At 37.4% G+C, this 27,743-nt stretch overlaps 1 protein-coding gene across 2 annotated transcripts in view; it reads right to left on the reverse strand.

The window, feature by feature from the left end:
- Nucleotides 1-27,743, reverse strand: part of LOC127644409 (microtubule-associated tumor suppressor 1 homolog) — a 55,241-nt gene that overhangs the window by 17,321 nt on the left and 10,177 nt on the right. Inside the window, exons 2-7 of one of the 2 annotated variants that reach the window (XM_052127567.1) lie at nucleotides 25,326-27,004; nucleotides 21,186-21,339; nucleotides 14,436-14,627; nucleotides 12,034-12,171; nucleotides 10,422-10,523; nucleotides 1,195-1,266 (exon numbers count right to left, since the gene is read on the reverse strand). In XM_052127567.1, the coding sequence (XP_051983527.1) occupies nucleotides 1,195-1,266; nucleotides 10,422-10,523; nucleotides 12,034-12,171; nucleotides 14,436-14,627; nucleotides 21,186-21,339; nucleotides 25,326-26,816 (2,149 nt within the window). In that variant the 5' untranslated portion in view covers nucleotides 26,817-27,004. The remainder of the gene's footprint in view (nucleotides 1-1,194; nucleotides 1,267-10,421; nucleotides 10,524-12,033; nucleotides 12,172-14,435; nucleotides 14,628-21,185; nucleotides 21,340-25,325; nucleotides 27,005-27,743) is intronic. The other variant, XM_052127568.1, reaches the window with a different exon arrangement.

Here is a 27,743-nt window from a genome sequence, read left to right on the forward strand (position 1 = left end):
AGATTGTAATACCTAGGAAAGTCATTAAAGGGTAACTAAACCCTAAACCAACTTTTTTCAGTTAATGATCTGTAAGCATGGGGCTTTATTAGTACTGGTCATTGATTCAAGTAATTTTTTTGACATTTGTGTATAAAGTGTTTTAATTCTACAATATATGGTGTAAAAACGTCTGAGTGCTGCCCTCTTCAGGTTGAACGGTGGCTACTGCAGTTGAATTTTCCTATTGGCTGTTGCGGTACTTCGTGTCGTAAGCGGTGACAGCTGACGTAAGCAGGTTCCAGCTCACCACGCCAGATTCATGTACATGTCGTCTTGCGACCGTGTGAGGTATAATAATAACATAGAGTCTGACAGCAGCTGTCAATTAATCCGTCACTACGAGTCTCAGGTGCCCCCCCCCAGCCCCGCACTCGGTTCGTTCCCTCTATCCCCGCCGGGACCTGCCCACTTTTCCAGCATTTTCAAATATTTCTAGTGGGTGGAGTCAGACTCTGAGCAGGTGTTTAGTTACCCTTTAAATATTGATATATCGATTATTGATTGGTATGTTATTTTCTCGATATGTTTTTGTGGCATCGATATATTAACATTAGTTGACATTTTAATTAGAAGCCTAATATTCATGCTTTCCAATTCACTGTAAATTGGCCTTCTGTTTAAAGTAGTCTGGTGTAATAGCGTTGGGTGATATAAAATTTACTGAAGCCAGTAGCGGGTAGGACAAGACACAGGTATCACTGTGAGGACGTATCATTAAGGAAGTTGGCAGTCCAACCTGTGGTGTGGATCTAGTCCCCATACAAACACATGTTTTGAAGGTTTTCAAAGGTTTTTGTTCTTTTTCAAGAATAAACAAAGTGAAGATGAAGAGTTTGCAGGTTAGTGTATGAAACTAGTGTAACTGCACAAACTGAACTAGAAATGGCGATGTTTATAATGCAATTTCTCTGTACCGTATGTAGCCTTGAATAGGTTTCATTCAATCAAGCGGTCAAACCACCAAAAGACATAAAATACATTGTGTAAGTTATATGAAAAATACACATAAATAATATATCATCCAGTGATGGATAGTGTAAATAATCTATGTCCTTTGATAATAATTTAGGTTGAATTTAATAAAAAAACTATGCAAGCTATCTATTTGGAGTTGACTAAATGAGATTTGGTGTGATGGTTTGGTGATGTTACCTATCAGACCATGCCTGGGAAGACAGACAGAGAGTTGCCAGTCTGCTGGGGAGAGAGAGCGACCTCCAGGGCCTATGGTAGAACAACATACCACCATCATCATCATCTCCATCAAAACCATTATGTTAAATATGAAGATTACAATCCAGGATAAAAATAGGGGCAATTAGGGGTTTGGCTCACTGGAAAAGGTACATATTGATCAACAGTAATGGGGGCCTGGGTAGCTCAGCAAGTATTGACACTGACTACCACCCCTGGAGTCGTGAGTTCTAATACAGGGTGTGCTGAGTGACTCCAGCCAGGTCTCCTAAGCAACCAAATTGGCCAGGTTGCTAGGAAGGGTAGCGTAACCTCCTCGTGGTTGTGATTACAATTACATTTATGCATTTTATCCAAAGCAACTTACAGTGCACTTATTACAGGGACAACCCCACCTGGAGCAACCTGGAGTTAAGTGCCTTGCTCAAGGACACAATGGTGGTGACTGTGGAGATCGAACCTACAACCTTCTGCTTATCAGTTCAGTGCTTAGCCCACTACGCCACGACCACCCCCACAATTAGTGGTTCTCAATATCAATGGGGCACATGGTAATTTGCATGTGGATCGCGGAAAGTAGCATGAGCCTCCACAGAGTCATGCACAACGAGCCACATGATAAGATGCATGGATTGAATGTCTCAGAAGTGGAAACAACTGAGACTTGTCCTCCGCCACCCGGATTGAGGTAACCGTGCCACCATGAGGACCTACTAAGTAGTGGGAATTGGGCAATCCAAATTGGGAGAAAATGGGGAAAAAGGAAAGTAAAAAGAACCGCAAGGAAATTACAGTAGCTTTAAACAATTCTCATTTTCCTAAACTACAAACCCTTACACATTGAAATCCTACATTTTTCTCTAGGCACTCTATCTTTAAAATTAACAGCCAGTAATTTTACAGATGCAGTTTTCTCGTGCAATTGGGACATCACATGCAGAAAACACACACACACACACACACACACACACACACACACACACACACACACACATGTTGTGTTTCCATGTTTTATGGGGACTTTCCATAGACATAATGGTTTTTATACTGTACAAACTTTATATTCTATCCCCTAAACCTAACCCTACCCCTAAACCTAACCCTCACAGAAAACTTTCTGCATTTTTACATTTTCAAAAAACATCATTTAGTATGATTTATAAGCTGTTTTCCTCATGGGGACCGACAAAATGTCCCCACAAGGTCAAAAATTTCGGGTTTTACTATCCTTATGGGGACATTTGGTCCCCACAAAGTGATAAATACACGCTCACACACACACACACACACACACACACACACACACACACACACACACACACACACACACACACACACACACACACACGTTGGTGCGATTATCCTTATGAGGACTCTCCATAGACAAAATGATTTTATACTGTACAAACTATAGATTCTATACCCTAACCCTAACCCTAAACCTAACCCTCACAAAAATGTATATTTTCAACAAAAAACAAATATTATGATTTTTAAGCTATTTCAATTATGTGGACACTAGAAATGTCCTCATAAACCACATTTATAGCATGATACCCTTGTAATTACCAGTTTTTAACCTAAAGAAATGTCCTCGTAAAACACCCAAATCCGCCCACATACTACACATGGTGGGTCAAGGGAAATAATCTGGATTGGCACTCTAAAAATGAGGCCAGCGGCTGTGCTTAAATCTCTTGATGAGGGATGAAAACTACATCCAAAGCATGTTATCAAATCCTGATGAATAAATAGATTGAAAAAATAAGGCTGTAATAAATGTCTGAGTTTGACTGGCTCACTATGAGTACACAGTGTGCATTTGGCACACACAAACACGTATACACACTCTCCCAAAGCACTACATCCCTAAATTCAGGGTTTATATCATTCGGTCCGATTAGAGAGGATGGGTTCTCAGAAAAAGATTAATTTGACTGAAACAGATTGGAAGCCAATAACATGAGCAGTGTGTTGAGAAGCATTCAGTGTGTACAAACTGTTCTCTCTGCTCACAGTCTCTCACACACACACACTCAGACCGGCTGCTTAGGTCACATATATCAGGGCTGTTAATAACCGCCTGCATGATCCAGCATGCTAGTTTCTATGGAGACAGCCATGATGAGATGCTGCACTATCAATGTGTGTGAACATTCTGGAATTTTCCACGGTATCTTCCATAACCAGAGGATGAAAATGTGTAGATCACCACACCAGACCACCGGTCTGGATTTAATGAGAGATAAATAATATTTGCTGACAAGTTTATTTCAAAAAGCTATTTCTGCACCATTATGCATTGTAGTATTCTGTCAGCTGAATTCTAACAATACATTATACTTAAGACATAAACAAAATTAAATAAAATAGATAAGATAATGAACCATTAAGGACCATTAAGATGACATAAATTTCATGACAGTTCAGCACATTTTCTTGCCTACTTCTCATTACCGTAATGCATCTGGACGTTTTTGAGAACTTTTCTTTTTGAGTTCTCAATAGTGATTGTTATTTTTTTATTAAATCAGCATACATTAAAATCAGTACAATAAATACTATCGTGACATTAAAATACTTTATAATGTAATAATAGTAATGATAATAGTAATACAAATTATTTGAATGCTAAGTTTAATAATTATATTTAATTATGGCTTTTTCACATTAAAATAAGGGGAATAGGGGGAATTAAATTCTCATTAAAATAATGCCACAACTTTATAAAAAAATACAATAACAAATATAACATATATAAATATACATATTAAATATAAATTTTATATGGGGGTTAAAATTTAACCCAGACATATTCTTGACAGGTTTCTTGAGAATCCTGTCACACATCTTCAATCCTCAAAGGGATAATTTGCCTAAAAATTAAAATTCTCTCATCATTTACTAACCATCATGCCATCCCAGATGTGTATGACTTTATTTTATTTTACTATAAATCTCCACTTTCACATTCTGAAAGGGAAAGTGGAAATTTATAGTAAAATATTTTTTAAATATTGATCTGTTTCTTAGCCAAAGTGATTACATCACTTCAGAAGATGCAGATTTACTTGTATGCTGCCTTTATGTCATTTTTAGAGCTTCAAAGGTCTGGCCACCATTCAGTTGCATTGTATGTGCATACAGAGCTGCAATATTCTTCTAAAAATCTTTGTTTGTGTTCAGTAGAAGAAAGTAAGTCATACACATCTGGGATGGCATGAGTGTGAGAAAATTATGTCCTTTCATTTTTGGGTGAACTATCCCTTTAAGTATACTGGGGATTTATGCCTTGATAGACTTTAGCTGAAAATACAACTCTAGCTAAATTTGAGACATAAACAAGACCTTAGAAATTAACTAGATTTGTATATATTTATGTGAATGGTGGTTACCCATGCTAAATTTGCTAGCTTAAGGACAATGCTATGCGGTTGCTAAGGTGTTCGGAGTGGATGTAATCATGTGGCTATGTGTTCCTTAGCTTTTCTGAGTGGATTGAGGGCATTGCTAGGTAGTTGCAAGGTGAATATTACTGGCTCAAATCAAAGAAGCCCACATCCAAGTCTCTATGATATTCTGGTCCCTAGATACAGTATGGCTTGGGTCCCTCCTTCAAGGTAAGTCTATGGCTTTTTGTCGTCCATCAGGTGAAAATGTGTGAATGCTTAGAAAAGTAATAACACGCCTCTCCTCAATAAGTCGCTTGATTTTAGGTATCATTAATGTCTGTAGCGCACATTTTTTGAAAGTTACAAATGACATTTTTGCCGGAAATTTGAAATTAGTGACACTTGCGTTAACAAGATTGACCTCAGCAGGAAATTTGTGAATTCCATTTAGAGAAACTCTAAAAGACACTTTTTTCTCCCAAATGACTGAATTTCTCAATGCATTCACAAATACAGAGAGAGAGAGAGAGAAAGAGAGACAGAAAGACTAGAGACAGTCAGAGTCCTTGCCTGAACCCTAACCTAAATTTCCATTTGACACAAATTGAGGGCGATGGAGATTTTTGGTTGGGGGGATTTCAGCTTTCAAAAGCCAAAATCACAATCAATTTAGCCCTCACGTTCTTGATATACACATTTTATTACTTGAATCTGTGCCATATTTATCAACAACATGAAAATCACTACATTGCTTCTGCTTGTACAGTATGTGTGTATGCATGTGAACCCTTAATAAATACTTGCGAATAGTGCATTTCAGTTTCTACATGTGTTGATAAACACATACAAAAAACAAAAAACAACAATACAGCAGGCGGTTTCTATTTGTTGGCACTGCACATGGTGCCCTCTGGTACGGGCACCACTCCACCACAGATCATGCAACAAGGCCTTTCAATACATTTCACACACACATACACACACACTTCTTTGTAAGCATCCTCTGTAAAAAGCAACAATGGTGAAGGCTGCCACATGCTCCTCAAAGCACGAATCGAACAACAGTAACTATGGAGAGAAGGGTGTTAGAAGAACTATGGGAGGGGGGAAAGGGCATATGATGGGAGAGATGGAGGGAGAAATTGAGAGGGGGAGGAGAGGATAGGTTCTCAAACCTGCATGGAAGACAACTGTGGTCTTCTTGCATCCAGGCAATAGTTGAAGATTTCGGAATAGTCCCTTAGCTGTAAGCTTCACATGGAAGTTTGAGAGAGCGAGTCTTGGAGACCATAACATGACTTTCAGTGTCCAGCCGGAGGAAAATAATGTCCTCCACAAAAAAGAAGAAGTAAAAAATCACTGGCAAATAAATAGGGACAAAAATGTCTGAAAGAAGAAAAAAAAAACTTGGTCTTTCTTCTATGACATTACTTTGCAATGTCTTCTTTAACTGTAAAGAAACTCCAAATCAGATGTGGAGAGGAAAATTTCAGGATAATAAGAAGAGGATTTCCAATGCAAAAAAACCCCAAACAGACTGAAAAATAAGTTCAAAAAATTATAGTGCTTTGGATGGTGATGCTGAAGTTATTGGAAATGGCGAGTAGTTCTTGTGGGAACGGCTGCTCTGTTCAGCGCTATCTTCTTGGATGCTGAAGCAGCCAGTGTGTCGTATATTCTCCTCCCCTCTCTCACTCTCTTACACACAGAAGAGCACACGATAATCCTTTATATGTGTTGCGCACACGCACACACATACAATACACACAAAAGCCAAGCTCTCTGTGGCTTTGAAACACATGCACACACACTCTCATACAATCAGAAGGGGGGATGGAGGGAAAGAGCCAACGAAAGAGGGGAGGAGTGTAAATATGCGCAGAGTGGGGAGAAGGCGGTCTCTCTTTCAGCTACCATATTGGAATGCTATGGTATGATATTGGAGGATGCTGCATTTGAAGGTTATAGCTTGTAATATGCAACTTGGATTTTTGCACAATTCAGACATTTAAACTCTATTTCAAAAGTCCTATTTATCGGGACCTGATCTTGATTTATACACTGCAAATAATCTCAATGACCTTGTTTATGCACTTAAGAAACCAGTTTATTCCAGGGTTTTTGCAGAAAGCAGCGTTCTGAAATGTTTTGTAAACAAGAATGCTGATTTCCTTATGCTGCTTAAGGGATTAAGAGAAAGCAGTTTAACACACCCAGGTTTCTCCCGGAGAACGCGGCTTAATGTGGCCATGTAAAAGCAAGAGTTGCGTTCTTACAGGTTTTTGAGGAGTGCGCATGTGCTTGCAAAAGACCAGATAATAAACGTCATATAATGGAGCCCAACAACATATCAACAAAGCACATGCATTATAAACTATACCCATTTATACCCAATGTAAAATATCGACTATCCATCACATTGGCTTATATGCGCTAGTACGTTGGAGGAATCCCATAGTTTTCAGTAAGATGGAGACCAACACTATTGCAGTGTAATTCCACTGCATGTCGCGATGGATAGTTAAGGAAACAAACACAGTAACAACTCTGGAATATCTGGAAATAAAGCAAAGCAACTGGGAATAAAATAGCAAAATGTTCCTCGGATGCCAGGTTTGTTATTTACACAACCATCACAGGAAATTACATCGCTGTGGAGAAAGCTGCTTACTGACCGAGCCGCATGTATACAGGAGTAAACAGTGTGCTGCTTATAAAGTGCATGTAAATGGGATAAGCTGCTTTCTGGTTTCCATCTAAACCTAGTCATTCTTAATGAGTATATTTGTCTTGTTTTCCAGTAAAATGTCAAAAAAAATTAAAACAAGATACAGTTACCTTATGAGCAAAACTGTGCAAGCCATTAAGAGTATGTAACTTTGAAACAAGGCAAAATACTTACATTATATTAATGGCAGATTTTTTTACTTTATGTTTATGCTTAAAACAAGTAAACACAAATCTGCAAGTGACACGAGACAAAATACACCTACAGAATATTCCAGATACATTCTCTGAAAATATCCTTATAATTTAATACATAAAATTTGACAGAAATATATCTTATTAAATTTTGTATATATTTATATAATTTTACATTTTATATAATTGTATAAATCATTTAAATTAAAGTGAGTTTACCTCTATTTTAAGGATGTTTAGATATTAAAATATACTTTTTTAGAATGTTTTTATGTAGTGTATCAGTATCATCATCCGTTTTCTATAATTCCTTTCTCTCCCTATTTCCTCCATTTCTGGTCCCTTTTTTCAAACATTTCTTTCAAGCATCAGGCTTCCTGAATGGATGTCTTTGTCAGATGGAGAAAAAGAAATACAGAGAGAGAGAGAGAGAGAGAGAGAGAGAGAGAGAGAGAGAGAGGATGAGAGAGATAGTTCGAGACAGAAACAAGTGCTTTGGAATATTGATGAGAGACATAGTTGTGGAGCAAGGTATTGAGAAGCATATGAATGGCTATAACACTATTGTGCTTCTCTATTCATCACTAAAGGGCAACAGCTGCAGTGCCAGAACATAATTAGGAACAGTCAAGGGGTGGAGGTGGTGCTTGTGAGGAAATTCTGTTAAAGTCAAGTTGTTTGCAAGTCAAAATGAAATACCAAGAACTGTACATTGAAACACAGCTCAATATAGATGTGACTTGAGAGTGAGATCGAAGAGATGTGCAGGGTAAATCTCAGCTCCATGGCATTTACAAATAATAAAATAAATAAATTTCTGTGAGAGTTATGTACTGTATGCACACACACAGATACAGAAGTATATACTTAACTTATTTTCAGTTATAATAGGACTTTAATAGCCAATGATTGATCTAAGTTTTTGTTGTGTTTAGACACAAAACCATCTACTCATTTCCATAATGCAACATAGCAAGTCACTCAATTCAAATGCGTTTTCTACTGAAGCATCCAAAGGTTTCTACTGAAGCATAAAAGGTTTCTACTGAAGCATCCAAAGGTCCGCTGTGCCCTGTCTCAAACTGTCCACCATATATACATTATGCCACCAGTAAACATTTCACAGTCATTTGGATCACACATGGCTGTGTCTTACAACACTATGTAAAGCGAAATAAATATCTGTGAGTTTTTGTGTATTCTTATGTATTAATTAAAAGCTGGATGTGACCACAGTACCTGTTAAGCACATTTAAAGACATGTTGCCACAGTCATATTTTACCACACACACACACACACACACACACACACACACACACACACACACACACACACACACACACACACACACACACGTTGTGTTTCCATGTTTTATGGGGACTTTCCATAGACATAATGGTTTTTATACTGTACAAACTTTATATTCTATCCCCTAAACCTAACCCTACCCCTAAACCTAACCCTCACAGAAAACTTTCTGCATTTTTACATTTTCAAAAAACATAATTTAGTATGATTTATAAGCTGTTTTCCTCATGGGGACCGACAAAATGTCCCCACAAGGTCAAACATTTCGGGTTTTACTATCCTTATGGGGACATTTGGTCCCCACAAAGTGATAAATACACGCTCACACACACATGTTGTGTTTCCATGTTTTATGGGGACTTTCCATAGACATAATGGTTTTTGTACTGTACAAACTTTATATTCTATCCCCTAAACCTAACCCTACCCCTAAACCTAACCCTCACAGAAAACTTGCTGCATTTTTACATTTTCAAAAAACATAATTTAGTATGATTTATAAGCTGTTTTCCTCATGGGGACCGACAAAATGTCCCCACAAGGTCAAAAATTTCGGGTTTTACTATCCTTATGGGGACATTTGGTACCCACAAAGTGATAAATACACGCTCACACACACACACGTAGTGTTTCCATGTTTTATGGGGACTTTCCATAGACATAATGGTTTTTATACTGAACAAACTTTATATTCTATCCCCTAAACCTAACCCTACCCCTAAACCTAACCCTCACAGAAAACATTCTGCATTTTTACATTTTCAAAAAACATAATTTAGTATGATTTATAAGCTGTTTTCCTCATGGGGACCGACAAAATGTCCCCACAAGGTCAAAAATTTCGGGTTTTACTATCCTTATGGGGACATTTGGTACCCACAAAGTGATAAATACACGCTCACACACACACATGTAGTGTTTCCATGTTTGATGGGGACTTTCCATAGACATAATGGTTTTTATACTGAACAAACTTTATATTCTATCCCCTAAACCTAACCCTACCCCTAAACCTAACCCTCACAGAAAACTTTCTGCATTTTTACATTTTCAAAAAACATAATTTAGTATGATTTATAAGCTGTTTTCCTCATGGGGACCGACAAAATGTCCCCACAAGGTCAAAAATTTCGGGTTTTACTATCCTTATGGGGACATTTGGTCCCCACAAAGTGATAAATACACGCACACACACACACACACACACATTTAACACTCTATTTTAAACAACTATATGAGCAGCCTACAGCCTGACCTTTCACATACAATGAAAGGAACAACCTATAATTATCACCAGTATTACATCTCCAACTAAATTATGTTTACCAAATGGTTACAAAATCTGACTGATGTCAGCAAAGGCAAGTTTAAGTCACTATATGCTAAATAAAATGCTGACCCCTGACTGCAGGTTTTTGGATATGGCAGAGCTATTGGTGACTGAACACATCACAGTATCTGTCCAGACACAAAGATCACATAAAACACTGCAACACATTCTGTGGACAATACAGAAGTGCAACAAAATTTCACACACACCATCAAACTCATTTTCTTCTTACCTGTTGTTGCTGAGCGAATAAGTCTTGCAGATCCGGTGCGTTGCAAAACATTCTGGTTAGTCTTAGCTGACATGTGGTTGGTCATAGTTGGGGCCTTCAGCCCTATTAAAATAGTGCAGAAGAAATCAAACTTCATGTTAACAGACTACACGGTGACAGGTTTCGGTGAGTGAATTGGATGTTGCATGGGCGAGTGTGATAGAGAGGCTGTATGTGCTTTAGCGTTTTAATGGCAGTGGGTGGGGCCGATAGAATGCTGTTAAACCATTGACAGCCAACCATCAATACTTTGTGTATAATTAGTATGGCAATCATTCAACCAGACAGGGTGGTTCATCAATCTTAACTACAAACACTCAAAAAAGCCATCTTTACAAATAACCATCTTTTAATAAAAAATTCTGAAACAATAACCTTTATTCTGTGTGTGTGTGTGAGAGACAGACTATATTTATGTTAGGACATATTTCTCAATAAACTTACAAATAAATGAAAATGCAAAAGGTCTACCAGTGGAACAATAAAAAATTAACTTTCTCAAAACAAGAAATGTTGCTTCACAGGTAGGCTAAATGTATCTTGTTTTAAGTATGTTTAGACAGTTTTACTAGAAAACAAGACAAAATACTGAATAAAAATACAATAAAAGTGAATTGGTACCAAAACTTTGAAGCTGAAAAAAAGAGCATAACGGCAGCATAAAAGAAAACCATATGACTCCTGTGGTTAAATACATGTCTTCAGAAGTGATTTTGTGTATAATGAGGAAATAATGTGGGTGAGAAACAGATCAATATTTAAGTCATTTTTTTTTTACTATAAATTCTCCTACCTGCCCAGTAGGTGGCTATACACGTAGAATACTAATCTAATACTAATCACCAAAAACAAATGAAGCAGAATGTGAATGTGGAGATGATAGTAAAAGAGGACTTAAATATTGACCTCGTTCTCACCCACACTGATCGTATTGCTTTTGCAGAAATGGATTTAAACACTGCAGTCATATGGATAAATTTTTTACTGCCTTTATGTACTTTTGGAGCTTGAAAGGTCTGGTCACCATTTATTTGCATTGTTTGGACCTACAGAGCTGAGATATTATTCAAAAAGGCTTAATTCGTGTTCAGCAGAAGAAATAAAATGATACACATCTGGGATGATATGTGTGAGTAAATTATGAGAAAAGGGTGAACTACTACTCCTTAAATTCCGGCTAACAACTTATAACAATTAAAAGTGAAATTACATTGAACCCTAATTACAATTTAAAATCCAAAACTATTTTAGTCTATTAAAATAGTTTTAAAAAACTATTAAAAAGAATTTATGGTTCTAATCATATCTAGTTTTTTAAATAGAATGGCACATAAAAAGAGTGCTAATTACAGGGTCATTGGCTAAGATTATCAGCTTTCCCACTGATTAATGATTATAGAGGATCTGACGACAGTAAATACAGTTTCCCTTTTAGGCTGTTTGATGTGTAAATAATACATGATGAGAAACAGATGAATGCAAACTGATAAATGTCTAAAATACATAAAACGTTAAAGAGAATTACTGAGATTAGCCAATACTAAACTGTATTGTGTAAGTGTGTTTCTCTCACCTGCCACTGGTTTGGATGGTATAGAGCTTGCTCTGCTGCGGTGTCCTGATACAGGTTTGCTGACTGGAGACTTTCCTTGCATGTGGGATGAGGGGGATTGTTTGATAGGCTTCTCCTCATTCTTCAATTCAGCAGGAACTGATCATGGAGAAACCATCAGAATTATAAGATAGTATACACTGGCAAACATTTATTTTTGTTTTGTTTTGCACTAAAAATATCTAAACATCATTAAAAGAGGATACAATAACCTGATAATACATTTCCATACAATATTAAGACTTAGTGGCAGAATACAAGTGTATTTTTTCTTGTTCAATAATTCCATATTTCCATGGATTTCTAATTTTCACCTTAAAGGGAGAGTTCACCCAAAAATGAAACTTCTATCATTTACTCAACTTCATACACAATACAATACAAGTGAATGGTGACCAGACTTTTGATTGCTCCAAAAAGCACATAAAGGCAGCATAAAATTAATCCATATGAAACCAGTGTTTTAATTCATGACTTCAGAAGCGATCTGACAAGTGTGGGTGAGAAACAGATCAATATTTAAGTCGTCTTTTACTATGAATCTCCACTTTCACTTTCACATTCTAAAAGTGAAAGGGGAGATTTATAGTAAAAAAGGATTGAAATATTGACCTGTTTCTTAACCAAAGTGATTGCATTGCTTCTTATATATTAAAAAACTGGAGTCATATGGATTTCTTTAATGATGCGTTTATGTGATTTTTAGAGCTTGAAAGGTCTGGTCACCATTAACTTGATTTGTTAGGACCAACAGAGCTGAAAAGTTCTTCTAAAAATCTTCATTTCTGTATAGCAGAGGAACGAAAATCTGGAATGCCAATAAAGTGAGTAAATGATGAGAGAATTTATATTTTTAGGTGAACTGTCCCTTTAAGTTGTTGAGGTTTAAAATAGGTGAAAAAAACTCTGCCAATAGAACATTGGTACATTCTCTGAAAATAAATATTAATATCTATGTAATTTTGCTTCTGAGGTAAAAATCTCTATTTTAAGGATGTTTAGAGAGTTTTTACTTGTTTTCCATTCAAATATCCAAATATAAAACAAGATACATTTACATGACAAGTAACACAAAGTGAATATATTAAGGCTTGTTTTCAGAGAATTTCTCTTGAATATAAATGCATTTTCAATCTTTCAAGTCTAATATTGTGTTGCTTATCGGGTGAATTTATCATTTATAAGAATGTTTACACATTTTAACTTTTTTTGCAGTGTAGGACAACCTATGCCTATTTTAGTTAGAATTATATACTATCAACATATTAAAATATGGGGAACAGATTAGCTAGTTTCTAGACTGAACCAGAGAATGTCTCATTACAAACGCACTGAGTGTGTGTACAGTACATGCAAAAACATGGCACCCATGAAGGAACTAAAACAAACAACTATGTCCTTCAGAAACACAAACTCTTAGATAAATTATTCAATATGATAATATAATTGCAATTTGTAAAATAATCAATTAGAAATCATAGCTACACCAGGCACACCATTAGGGTTTGATTACAGCACAGAGAACACATAATCACAGCAATGCATGATTGCTTTATCAGTTCTTCCGAATGAATTCATCATTCAAATTAAAGGCTTTTGTGTTATTATTAATGGGCAATTTAGGTGTGAATTCACCTACAGTATCACTGCAAACACATTCAGATACATTACTTACTGCTCCAAGAAACAATGACATCTTGCATCAGTAGAGAGATCTTGATTATTCTTGAATTTAATATTGTGAGAATTCATAGTGTGAGCTTGGGAGTTAACAAATCATCATTCTGAGAGGATGTTATGCAGAGGATGTTGTTTGTAATATACACAATTCACAGTTTTGGAATGGCAGAAGTTGTCTATGATTGTTTCTAAGTCACTGCTAAACTCTGAGCAGATGTAACCTTTGACCTGAAGAAAGGAATTGGGGCAGTCTGAACTGAAAAAATATAGTTTAGGCACAGAGAGAGAGGTAATGAAGAAAAAGAGAAACCCTAACAAAAATGACTATGGTGGTACCATGGTACAATGATAGTATTAGATGACAATATCATGGTATTTTGATATCCACTATAACATGGTTCTACAAATGTATCCTTTAATCAGCCATGTAAGTGTCCCTGCAGTTTGATGCCATAACTACACCCTAATGTAGGGAAATATTTGTGTGGTCAAATGGCCTTTACAGCTCAGTTGAAAAATTGTAACTGAGAATTGGAAATGAGATGTCCATATAAGAGGTAAGCAGGTTTGTTTTCATTTTGAGAGGTTTTCATGAATTTCATGCACTGGGTAACTAGGATGAAGATTTGAGGCAACTTATAAGGCACACACACGCTCTCTCTCTCACACACACATGTACACACCTTTGTTGACTGCAATACCGTTGCTTTCACTGATTGTACTTCCCAGTGATGAAGAGCTGGGGCTTGTGGGAAGGCCTTTCACAGGCAGTTTTGAGGAGGGAGCTCTCTGAGCACCCTTACCAGGAGAGCTGGAGAATGTGGTGGGGGTGTAAGGCCCTGTCAACTTGTCTGTGGTGCGCATCCTTAGAATACCTGAATGCAAAGAACAAAAGACATTGTCGTTGTCATCATCATCATCATAATTGATATCAAAATGATATGTGATATTGCAAAATCAGCCATAGATATGACTACATAGCAGTTCCATTCACACAGTTGCACTCACATTGTGTTAAATTATTTAACATAGACCATAGATAGTTGTATATAGGATATACATTCAGGAATTCAGCTATGCTGATCTTGAACATATACCTAGAAGAACATCTTCATGCTTCACTGATCGAAAGACAAAACTAGTGTGTGGTATAAATCAGTATAGTTCCACACAGTAATTGGACTGACTTATGGGATATTCAATCAGAAAATATGGGATGTACAATATACCTTTGGGATATGCACTTTTCGTGCACAAACTGAAAGTAAGACACTGACTGACTCTGGTGTCCATCAGCAATTTTTCCTGTACTGCTCTCCTTTGCTCTCTATAGGTTGCAAATGAGCCCTAATTACTTAATAAAATAAAAATTGTTACACACAAGTCATACACTCATCACCTCACATGTCTCCTTCACATTAACTCGTTACAGGGACATAATTAATGTATGCTATCCATCCATCGTCAAACGCTTATCCTGTGTACAGGGTCGCGGGGGGCTGGAGCCTATCCCAGCTAACATTGGGCGAAAGGCGGGGGACACCCTGGACAGGTCGCCAGTCCATCGCAGGTAATGTATGCTATATAAATATATATTAGAATAATATATTATTCTATAATAATATTATATTAGAAATAAGCATAACCCTATAATGTACTTAATTAAATTAATTGAATGTAAGTAACTGTAATCTAAACTGAATTTAAAATGTAATTCATTACACTAATTTTGGCTAAAAAGTCATTAAATTAAAGTAACTAATTATTTGGCTATTGGATTACACCCAACACTGGTGAAATGTGCATTTGAGTACTGGGAAGTCTCTGTGTGCTTCCTGTAGGCCTATCCTGATCTATACTACAGATTATTTCCTATGAGGCAGAATAACACTTATTTGACTCAAATGAGAGAGAGAGGAGGGAACACCTCTCACAAACACATCCTACAAAGCAAGGTCTTCTGGGGTCATTGCTATTGAGACCAACCAACACAAGTACACATTATGTCAGCTGGTTAATGAACATGCAGGTTTGAAGGTCTGGCACACTGAGTGCACTTGGAAAATATGAGACGCTATTTCTCACTTCCTCCAGAGTCTGATCCAGCAACCGCATTTTGGAACCTTGCTCTGTGTTTAAACAGCATTTAATTAAACAGCAGTAAAACGCAAGAGTCATGAAACAGTGAGGAAGTTAAATGCCACCTACTGGAGAAAGCAAGGCACTGCATTTGATCTGTAAATCCTTTAAGCTCTAAGGCTGTTAGAGTTCCTGTTTTAATGCCACACCCAAAATTAAAGGCTTAACTCTGCAAAAAAAATTATAAATTTATAAATAAATACAAGGAGGGTCAAGTGCTTGGCATAATTTTAAATAAAACATAAAATATTTTTTATTTAATTTTTTATAGATTATGATATATTCTGAGACTCTCGGCCTAATAACAATTTTGACTTGAATAAAACCAGTTAACGAAATCACACAAAAAAACTTGAACCAAAAATGTTTCTTTTTTTACTGATTTGACAATATATATTTCAGGGTTCACATAAGGTAGTTCCAAAAAACTACTTTTGTTTTGTTCCCATTCATGTAATTTGTAACTGAGTAGAAAATACAACAAAACAATAAAAATTTATAGCATTACAAATTTAATTTGTCCAAAAGCCTCTCCGAACAAATAAAACAAAAGAATTGTACATAAGAAGTAATTACACATGCAAATACAACAATGACTAAAGTTATGCTCTCTGTCCAAAACAGGCATGAAGTAACTAGATTTCATTCAGTTCCATTCTGTGGCATTTGAGCCATCACTGAGACTCTGTCATGTACTTTGTTCCATCTCCTGGTGACCATACCTAATTAGAGTGAATGATCCTCTCTGCCCATATTTGGATCACTTCCACCTCTGTTTGCAGAGATCTGTATCCTAAAACAATTGGTTTAGCATTCCATGTCGCTTAGACAGCGTACTACATCATTTCCGATAAAGTCAGCTGATCCAGGAAAGCTAACGTGTTTTTAGCCAGATAGCACATTATGAGCTGTGTGCACATTGTGCTTCGTGTGGATTATATAATGATTTATGCATTTGATTATGTTGTGTGTGGGCTCATTTTGAAGATTATCGCCACCTCAAAGTAATGTTATGTGATATTTGATGTTCAGGTTTTTTTTTTTTTTTGTGAAATTATAAGCAAAAATGCGGCATACCTGTATAAGCAACACCTGTTTACATGTAAAATGTATAAGACATATACATAGCTATTACTCACTACATTTCTGTCTGTAAGGTATAACAATTAAGCTTGTTGAATTCTACACATTCAGAGCTTTTCAACAACATATGACACATGATAAGAAAATATAAACACATATTGTGTTTACAGTAATGTTCTTACAGTGGATGTCTATGAAGCAAGGCATTCTGGAGGTTTTAAAAGCAGGAATATGAAGGTCTTATTTGTTACAAATTTTATATTATTTATTTTGTACAAAATATGTGTTATTTGAGTTGTAAAGCTCTCTGAATCATTCTTTCAGCTGTGGAACTATGTTCTCGGTAATGCCTTTGTTGGTGCATTTTTGTCGATGTACTGTAAACGGTCTGTGGAGGTGAGGTCGTGGTTGAGCGCCCTTCTGGAGAGAGAGAAAGCGCTTAGGAGTTCCACCTGAGACGAAATGCTACAAATTACCGTTTCTGTTTTTGCAGTGAGAGATAGGGGAGATAAAAAATGACTCAGTCCACAGAGAAAGGAGAGAGATAGCTGCACACCAGTGATTATATTTTCCGTATTATAGAGTGTCATGCTGAAAAATTGACTTGACTTCCCTTTTATGCTGCAAAGCAGATTATTGGTTTTTGAGTGTGAAGCTGAAAAGCGATTAATATTATTTTATTAAATAAAACTCTGACTCATGTGGACTGTGGAAACCGGTTCCCTCCTCCTCCTTGCCCTCCTTATACTGTTACACGGTCCCTTTCTGGTAATCTTGCAAGTATTAAAAGTTACCAGATTTACATGGTCATGTAGTTCAATCACACTAGTCTCAACATGTACTTTAACACTTATTCCAATGCAATGCCTAGCCTATAGACTTCAACTCTAAGTGCATTACTCTAAATCCATTTTTTGTTTGTTAGCACAAATTTAGGGATGATTCAAAATTATTTTCTGTGGTAATCGACAGCATGCCACAGATGCTGTCCATACAGCTTAACTTGTAGTTAACCCGGAGCATTCCTTTAACCCTCAGGCAATTCTGACTTTGGACTTTTTAAATCCAAGAGCGAGTTAATTTGAGTATCAATCTTTTATTTTTATCTCACGTGTCACACTTGGCCGTCCACACTTCAAAACTGAATTATGAAAGCTATCAAACATATAAAAAGAGGGCTTTTACAAGTGGTACTAAATTAGTGTGGCTAAGCGGTTAAAACATTAGGAGGTTAATCCCAGAACAGATATTCTTTGAAACAAAACTTTCCCCTGATTTGCAGCTATTAGATCTTAGTACAAAAGTCACAATGTTGGCCTGTGGTCTCTGGGAAGAAGAAACAAAACAGCAATTGTCTGGGAGAAATGTGACCTTTTCTGTTTGATTCGATTCTACTTTTCATTGACTCTGAAATACTACACACACCAACATCTAGAATAAGGCCCTGAAACCACGTGCGGACAAAAATGGAATAAAATGGAAACACGCATTAGAGAAAGAGATATGTGAAAGAGGAGGGTTAGGTCACGGGCAGCCAAAAGTGAGGACATGTACACACATACACATCTTGAGCACAATTAAATAACCACTTCCTGAAAAAATATGTGGGGTTTTCTGATCTAAACAGGACCTGGATAAATATCAAGGTAAAAATCCTTAGAGTACACAAATACGCACAGGACGTGGAGGGAGGAGGGAAAGATAGACCGAGGAAAAAAGAAAAAATGAGACAATATGAGATAGGAAATTGAAGTAAAGTGTTAAATGTTAAATTGAAGTGTCTGTTATGGCTTTAAAATGATGAACATGTGGCCGTAGAAAAAGAGGGTTAGTTATGCAACACTACGCAGAGGTTGGACAGTGAAGTATTGCATTCTGCAAGCTTATTAACACCAGCTGCAGCCCAACCTCTCTCTCTCTATTACAAACACACACGTAATTTTATTATGGTGGGGACATTCCATTGACTCCTTTTGTTTTAATACTTAAAAATAAACAATTTCTATCCCTTACCCCTAAACCTCATTTTTACAATTCTTTTAGGAACATTACCCAAAATGTAGATAAAACTTGACCAACACATACACACTCTTGTTTACCTACAGCAGCTATCTTCACTAAGAAAACAATTACCTAAATAATAAACCTGAAATCCCTAATAAGCTTAAACCGAATTGTACTTCATGTCTTAAAGGTTACTACTTAAAGATAGTTCAACCAAAAATGAAAATTATCTCATCATTAAATCACAGCTCATGCCATCCCAGATGTATGACTTTATTTATTCTGCTGAATAAAAATGAACATTTCAGCTCTGTAGGTTCTCACAATGAATGGATGCAAACATTTTGAAGCTCCAAAATGCACATTAAGGAAGCATAAAATTCTCCAGTGGAATGAGAATTGCCAAAAAAAAAAAAAAAAAAAGTGGATATTGATAGTAATAAAGGACTTTTTTCTCACCCACACTTATCATATCACTTCTGAAGATACAGATTTAACCACTGGAGTCACGTGGGTTACTTCTATGCTGCCTTTATTTCCTTTTGGAGCTTAAATATTTTGGTACCCATTAACTTTCATTGTGAGGAAGTATGGAGCTGAAATATTCTTCTAAAAATCTTTGATTGTGTTCAGCAGAAAGAAAGAAAGTCATACACATCTGGGATAGCAGGAGGGTAACAATGTAACAATGTAAACATTTTGTGTGAATTATCCCTTCAAAAATGTATCTGTTTTAGTATTTAAATGTATTTAACCAACTGAGTCATATAGATTACTTGCTGTCTTTTTGTTTTTTTGGTGCTTCAATGTTCTGCCCACCATTCACTTGCATTGTATGGACCTACAGAACTGAAATATTCTTCTAAAAAACTTAGTTTGTGTTCTCAAAAGAAAGAAAGTCATACACATTTGGGATGGCATGTGGGCGAGTAAATAATGAGATATTTTTCATTTTTGGGTGAACTATCCAAATTAACTGTTTTTATTCAAGTAAAAAATATTATTAGACATTACTGAATCAACCTAAATACATTAGGTTACACAAACTAAACAAATGTTAAGGGTTAGATTAGATAGAATAGCTCCTTAAAGTAACAATTGCAGGTTACCACTTTTTTAGAGTATACATGAGGTATACACGAGTATACACGAATCTCAATATAGCATTCTGAGATAATATTTTTCTCACCACAATTGTAAAGAGCAGTTCTCTGAGTTACCATAGACTTAGTCAAATCAAACCTTTCTGGTCAGTCTCTGTTGGCCTCTCTCATCAGTAAGGCATTTCTGTCCACAGGACTGCTGCTTACTGGATGTTTTTTGTTTTTGGCACCAATTGAAGTAAATTCTAGACTGCTGTGTGTGAAAATCCCAGAAGATCAGCAGTAACAGAAATGCTCAAACCAGTCCATCTGACACCAACAATCATGCCAGATATTCATGCACAACAGTCTCTAGAATTTACTCTGAATGGTGCCAAAATCATCCAGTGAGCAGCAGCTCAACAGAGAATTGCCAGTTTAGTTCCAGCTGATAAAGTCTAAGGTAACTCAGATAACCACTTTCTACAATTGTGGTGAGAAGAATAGCATCTCAGAATGCTATTCTGAGATGCGGGTTGGTGCTGTTTTGTATTTTTTTTTTAGAAAACTTTCTTTTTTTCATAAACTTACCATTAAAATATTGACTTTATAAACAAATTGGTTTTACCTTTAAGGATGTCTCCGAATGTCCCGAAAGGGAGGGGACATTTTGTACACATACTCCTGTACAATAGTATAAAGACGTTTTCCTGCATGTTCCTGTGAACTCCCTGAGTGTGTGTGCGGCTACTTTTGTGTGGTAGAGGAATGTGAAAGACATTTAAATATCAACTCTGCTGTGTCAGCTTGTACGTTAAAGGTGCGTCAGAAAGACACTGTAACTTACAGATCAAGCATACCTCACATTTACAGAGAGAGACCCCCGACACAATGCACGCACAAGTCATAACACACAAGTGTAAATTAAATCTGTTTTTCCTCTGTGGATACTGTAAATAACCTAAACTGTGAGATTGATGCAAGTAAAATCAGTTGACATAATAATCAGTGTAAGTTTGCAGGAAACAGTACACAGGCTCAACAAAACAATCTAGAGGCACTTCATCCTAATGCAATGCCCTTAAGAATTTGTTCAGTCTAGTGTGTTTAACAAGTGAAACTTACCCGACGGCTGAACTGCTCGGCCTCCCGATGGACCCAGACTACCAGTGGGTCGGGCTTCTCGACTTGGGGGCTTCAGTCTGGGTTCTGGGGGTCCAGATGTGGATGTACTGCTAGCTGTAGTCCCTAATGAAGGTCCCAGCTTGGAAGACACAGTCTGCAAAAAGAGCCTTTGGTTACTGACAGCATCCCATGCGAGAGAGCCCAACTCTGGACGGCGTAGGGTAATCATAGTGTTAGCCATTCCACAAAACAGACAGAAAATGTGCAGAGGCAGAGAGTGAGAGAGAGAGAGAGAGAGAGAGAAGCAAGAGAGAAGGAGAGAGAGGGAGGAGGAGGAGCGGAAAGAAGGGAGGGGAAATAAGTCTTGCCAACTCGGTAAAACCAAAAGGAAAAAATAAAAAAGTAAAGGGGAAAACGTTGCTATTGTGTTATATTCCCTCAGGTCCTCTGATGCCAGGGCCAGCCCATATCTTTTCCTTTTATACTCTTTTTTTTTTCTCCCTTGTTTTTAAACACCCTTCACACACATGGAGTGAGTTTGTGAAAAGACTGTTATCTAAATCAATGTTCGTGAGTCAGACTCCTCTAAGAAATGTTCTTCTCTTCCTTCTTTCTTCCCTAACATTCCACTTATGTTCTATTTAAAAAGTTCAACACTTAATTTTAAGTTAAACTCATTTAAGTTCAAATTAAAAAAAAGGAAGAAAAAAAGAATAAGGCAAAAATTGCGGTTACAGTAAGGCACTTACAAATTAAGTTATTGGGGCCAGTCCAGCTGGCTGGAAGGCCACTGACGAACAGTGAACTCATTGTCATGTTCATGAAAACAGTTTGAGATAACAATTGCTTTGTGACATGGTGCATTATCATGCAGGGAGTATCCATTAGAAGATGGGTAAATTGTGGCAATGAAGGGATGCACATGGTCAGCAAAAATACTCAATTTCCCACATCATAACACCACCACCACCAGCCTGGACTTTTAACACAAGGCAGGATTCATGATCCATGGATTCATGACGTTGGTGGGGGGGGGGGCATAAATATAAATATATGAGACTCTGGATGGTGAACAGAAAACAAAGTGTTAATGAGCAAATAAGCATGTGTGTCCTTCCCTAATCACAGTCTTTATATTCTACAAACATTTTGGAGATCTGCATTTCCTCTTGACATTTGGTTGGACCCAACATAATAACGTATTTAAGCCTGAATAACAACATAGCACAGTCATGTGATGACACGTATAGAGCTAGACCTGTTGAAGCATTTCTCCTCATTTAGAAAGAGACAATTGACATGGAATCGCACAGCTGTTAAAAATATGTTAGTTTAAATTTAATGTAAACAGTTGAAGTATTCTAGATTTAGATTTTTTCTGTTGCCATAGCTAATGCATGTACATAAACAACACAAACGTCTTGAACAAGCTGCCTGATCACATTAAATCAAAACTGGGCCTAGATCAAATTTCCAACTATTATAAGTATGATATGAGGACATGAAAGGTACTGTGTGAGTGCTTAAAGTGTTTAAAAACATTATATATAAAAAGATGAGGAAAAAACTAGAGAGAATTTACTAGAAAGTGCAAAATGCAAATCAAGTCAAGTTATATAATCCCACATGGATCACACTATTCTACTGACATCAAACACCTCACACATCAATAAACACTGGTGAGTCAAAAAGTTTCCATTGGCTGACGTCTCAATCAACCTTTTTTGTGCATCTATATATATTGCTATATATATATTGCTAAATGCCTTAGATAAAGCAAGAGATGGGTCATTAGAATGTCTTAAGTCTTTAAGTAAAGTTTAGTAAAGTTTCCAGTAATAAAGTTTCCTAATACAGCAAATGCTTAGATTATGGCCTACATAGATGAGCAAAAACATTATGACCACTTAACAGGTGAAACAAATAATGTTGATAATCTCCTAACAAGGCCACATGTCAAGGTCTGGGTAGATTAGATGGTAAGCAAATAATCAGTTCTCATGGTCAACATGTTGAAGGCAGAAGAAATGGGCAGGAGTAAAGACCTGAGCGACTTTGACAAGGGCCAAATTGTTATGGCTAGATGACTGGGTGAAATGGCAAGGCTTGTGGGGTGCTCCCGGTTAGCACTGGTGAGTACCTAAACAACAGTGGTCCAAGGAGGGACAAACCACAAACCAGAGTGTTGGGTGCCCAAGGCTCATCAAAGCGCGAGGGCAGGAATGCTATCCTGACTAGTCCGAGCCGACAGATGGTCTACTGTGGTACAAGTCACTGAAAATGTTAATGAGGGTTACAGGAGGAATGTGTCAAAACACAGTGCATTGCACCCTGCTGCATATGGGATTGCCTAGCTGCAGACCGGTCAGAGTTCCCCTGATGACCCCTGTCCACCTTCGAAGGCATCTATAATGGGTGTGCGAGCATCGGGATTGGACCTTGGAGCAGTGGAAGAAGGTTGCCTGGTCTGATAAGTCCTGTTTCTTTTACATCACATGGACGGCCATGTACATGTGCACCTTTTACATGGGAAGTGATGGCACCAGGATGCACTGTGGGAACACGACAAGCTGATAGAGGGAGTGTGATGCTCTGGACAACATACTGCTGGGAAACCCTGGGTCCGGTCATTCATGTGGGCATCAATTTGACAATTGCTACTTTCCTAAACATCTTTGCAGACCAGGTAAACCCCTTCACAGTAATGGTAATCCCTGATGACAGTGGTCTTTTTCAACAGGAAATGCACCCTGCCACACTGCACACACTGTTCGGGAATGGTTTGAGGAACATAATGAAGAGTTCAAGGTGTTGCCCTGGCCTCCAAATTCCCCAGATCTCAACCCGATTAAGCATCTGTGGGATGTGCTGGACCAACAAGTCCAATCCACGGCGACTCCACCTTGCAACTTATCAGACTTGAAGAATCTGCTACTTATATCTAGGTATCAGATACCACATAGACACCTTCATAAGTCTTGTAGAGTCCATGCCTTGGCAGGTTGGTGCTGTTTTGGCGGCACATGGAGGACAAACAGCATATTATGCTTTGAGACAATGTTTTGGCTCATCGATGTATAGGGAAGACAAAAGGGCTAGTTGTCATACTTTTTAGTCTTTTATTCATAAAAGTACATTTTTGTATAGCCAAAAACCTTTAATTCTTGGCTAGAAAAAGCAATTGAACATTTCTATCATTATTGCACAGTAAAAAACAATTCAGTTAATTGAACAATTTGTGACAATATTCCCCAATAGTGGAAAATGTTTTCACACCATATGGGGTAGGCTGTCATAATGGAACCTGTCATTTAAGGTGCACTAAGTAACTTTTGTCTTTGTGTCATCTTGGACTTACACTGACACCTAGCGTCTTTGGATGCAGCATAATTTAAAATAAATAGTTTCTGTTTCAGATATCATTGTAGACATGTAGTATTCACAGTCAGCCATGATTACTTTAAACAACAAGTGAAAGTGCTAAATAACAGGATGGTTACTGAGATTAAGCAAGTAGTATTTGGCTAGTCATGTGATTCTAACATGGACCCCCATGTGTGGCCCCTCTCCATCTAGAACATAAACAGCTTTTATAAGGTTACTGATTTGACTGGAGTCTTCATTTTAATGTGAGTAGTCATGATTTCCTACATATATTGCAAAATTACAATTCAAGTCTTTAGAAGTTAAACTTTTTTAATGTGGAAAAATGAGTGTGTGCATTTTTAAATCAGTGGCGTAGGTTTCATGTGAACATTTTGGGCTTTTCAGCTAAATCGAAACAATTATGATGCACATAACAATTAATTAAACAACAAATTGGAAACGTAACATACATCACAAATTTTTTTTGGCCAACAAATATTGTAATTGATCAGTTATATAAATGTAGAACATCTAAAACATAAGTTACAGCCCGCCCCTATACAAATAGGACAACTTGCCACAAAACTGACATTAATGAACTACACCCTTGTCCTGTAAACAGTTTAAACTTTTGGTTAAAATCTGCCATGGTTAAATACAGTAGTTCATCCTTGACTAATTGTATGCCAGTGTGGTTTAGTTGTGTTCACTTGTTTAGCCAAGAACTACAGCAAAAATATAATGATATTGAAATTTTGGAATTGAATGACTAACCTTGCTGGTGCCTTTAGAGGGTTCTTCCTCTGTTTCTTTCATAAGTTGAACCTTTTCTTCATCTATGAGATCGGTTGAGGGAGAAAATACTTCTCCTCGTGTTTGTAAAGATAAAGTGATCACAACCTTCTCCTGATTGCCATTGGTGTCAACCTCTGCAACTTCTGTATGATTCACAGATGATTCAATGATAAGTGCCTTTTTCCTATCCGGTGGCAGACACGTTGTTTGGAGTTTAGGGTCTGACTCTCGACAGTCAGATCTCTTTGGTTCCCTTGCATGGCTCGATGAGGATCTGCTTCTTTTCCCAACAGCTTTATCTTCCACTCTCCTACTGGTTTCACGGTTTGCCGTAAGAGGAAGCATTTTCACATTGGCTGAAGCTGACTGGCCAAGATTAGAGATTGTTTTGGCGGGACTGGCAGATCTTGGTGCAGAGGCAGCTCTGGAAATTATCTTGGCCTTCACGTTCTTCAAGTCTGGTCTGGGGAATCTTTTCACCTCAGGTTTTGTGGCTTTGGTCAGAGCAGCCCTTTTAGGAGGCTTGGTGAGACCATGACCTCCCAGAGCATTGGTCTTTTTCACTGTGGACTTTGGCTGGTTATCCTCTTTAGAAACAGACAAGACCTTTATGTTTCTGGTGCATATTCTATTACCCACTGAATCTTCAAGATGCACCACCATTTCATTCAGGATTATCTCATTAGCTTGAGTGTCTGGACACAACTCAACAGAGAGTTCCCCTTTCTCTTGGACCACTTCCCTCTGGGGGGCATTGACTGTAGCCAGATCAGTCACTCTGTTGGAGCTCTGCGACTTGCCTTCCGCTGGTTGGTCTTGAGAAAGGTCTGGTAAAGTGTTCTTTAGCAGGTCCACCTCTGAGCTGGTGGAGACTTCCAGCGCAGAAACACCAATCTGGCTCTTCAACACCAAATCTACCGAGACTAAAGAGAGAAAAGAGTCTTCTTTCTCCTCTTTTTTAAGGTCATTATAATCACCATGTTCTGAAGAGCACAAGGAGGCTTCATCACTGTTGTCATTTAGTCCAACCTTCTGTGTTACCATCAAAGTACCATCATGATTATCATTGTCACTCCAGCAGTCTTCATTGGCGTCCAGATAGACAGATACAGAATTGTCATTGTCAATGGACTCACTGTAGTCCGGTCTGCAGTTTGGGCTCTGCATGACTGAATCATCACTGTTGATTATGGTTTTACCCATCTCTACCTCTGGCATGTCCACATCCAAAGGGCTGTATGTTCTGGCACTGCTCAGACTACTCAAGCTACACATGGAGTCTGGTGATGCTTCACCTCTATCATATGGGGGCATAGCTGACGATGAAGACAATGAGGACTCAGAGGTGAAAGCACTGTTACTCTGAACACCACTGTGTAATGGGAGACACATCCCATGCTGAGATCCTTGAGAGGTTATCTTGGGAAGTGTAGGGTTCGGAAGCTCAGACTTGTCTACTGGCGGCTCCATGAGGCACGTAGAAGTGCAATAGAAGAGATTGAGACTCAATCACACATCCAAACCTCCCATAGCTAGACCCAATTCAGCACTGATGTACAGCCCAATATGTAGAGAAAGATATTAGGGAAGGTGTTTACCATCCCTTTGTTCATTCAGAGGATGGTGTCCATGACTTGGCTGGCCCTTCTTTGATGATTCTATGGAAAAAAAGAAGACAAGAGCATGTTAGTTTAATTTTATATAGTCCTGATGTGTTAAATATTTATTGATTATACATCTAATAAAAAACACATGTACCCATGAGTTCAGACATGAAGAAACAAACACAATTATATTTTGACTCAACTTAAAAGTAATCAAATGTAAATGGGAAGAAATATGCTGCTTTTAAAAATATGTTATGTTGGATTGCTAAACAAGGGGTGTAACACAGTGCACTACTGCTCCCTACTGGCAACTCCTCTTGTTCCCATACTGAATATTACTCTTCATAGGGAGAGTCAGAGGTGAGAAGAGCATTCTTTTATATTGCTTCTGTAATGTTCAACCAAAAACCTACATATTTTCTTTGACACACTTAGCTTGTGTATGTATGTATGGTTGAGACTCAGTTCATGCATTACAATCTTGAGTTTGAGTTAGTGTGTTTTTGTTTTTCTTAAAGGGATAGTTTACAAAAATGAAAATGAAATTATCATTTACTCATACTCGTGTTGTTCCAAAACTATTTGACTTTCTTTCTTGTGTGAGTATGATTATTACAGAATTTTCATTTTTGGGTGAACTAACCTTTAAGACCATTTTTAAGACATCTAATAAAAGATGAACAATGAGCTTAATTATTTAATTATAAGCATAATTATTAAACTCACTATTAAGCCGCTGTCTCTTGTTATCTCTCTAGTTTAAGACATTCTTTTTCTCTGAAGTATTCCA

This window comes from Xyrauchen texanus, chromosome 5, assembly GCF_025860055.1.
Source record: "Xyrauchen texanus isolate HMW12.3.18 chromosome 5, RBS_HiC_50CHRs, whole genome shotgun sequence".
NCBI lineage: Eukaryota > Metazoa > Chordata > Actinopteri > Cypriniformes > Catostomidae > Xyrauchen > Xyrauchen texanus.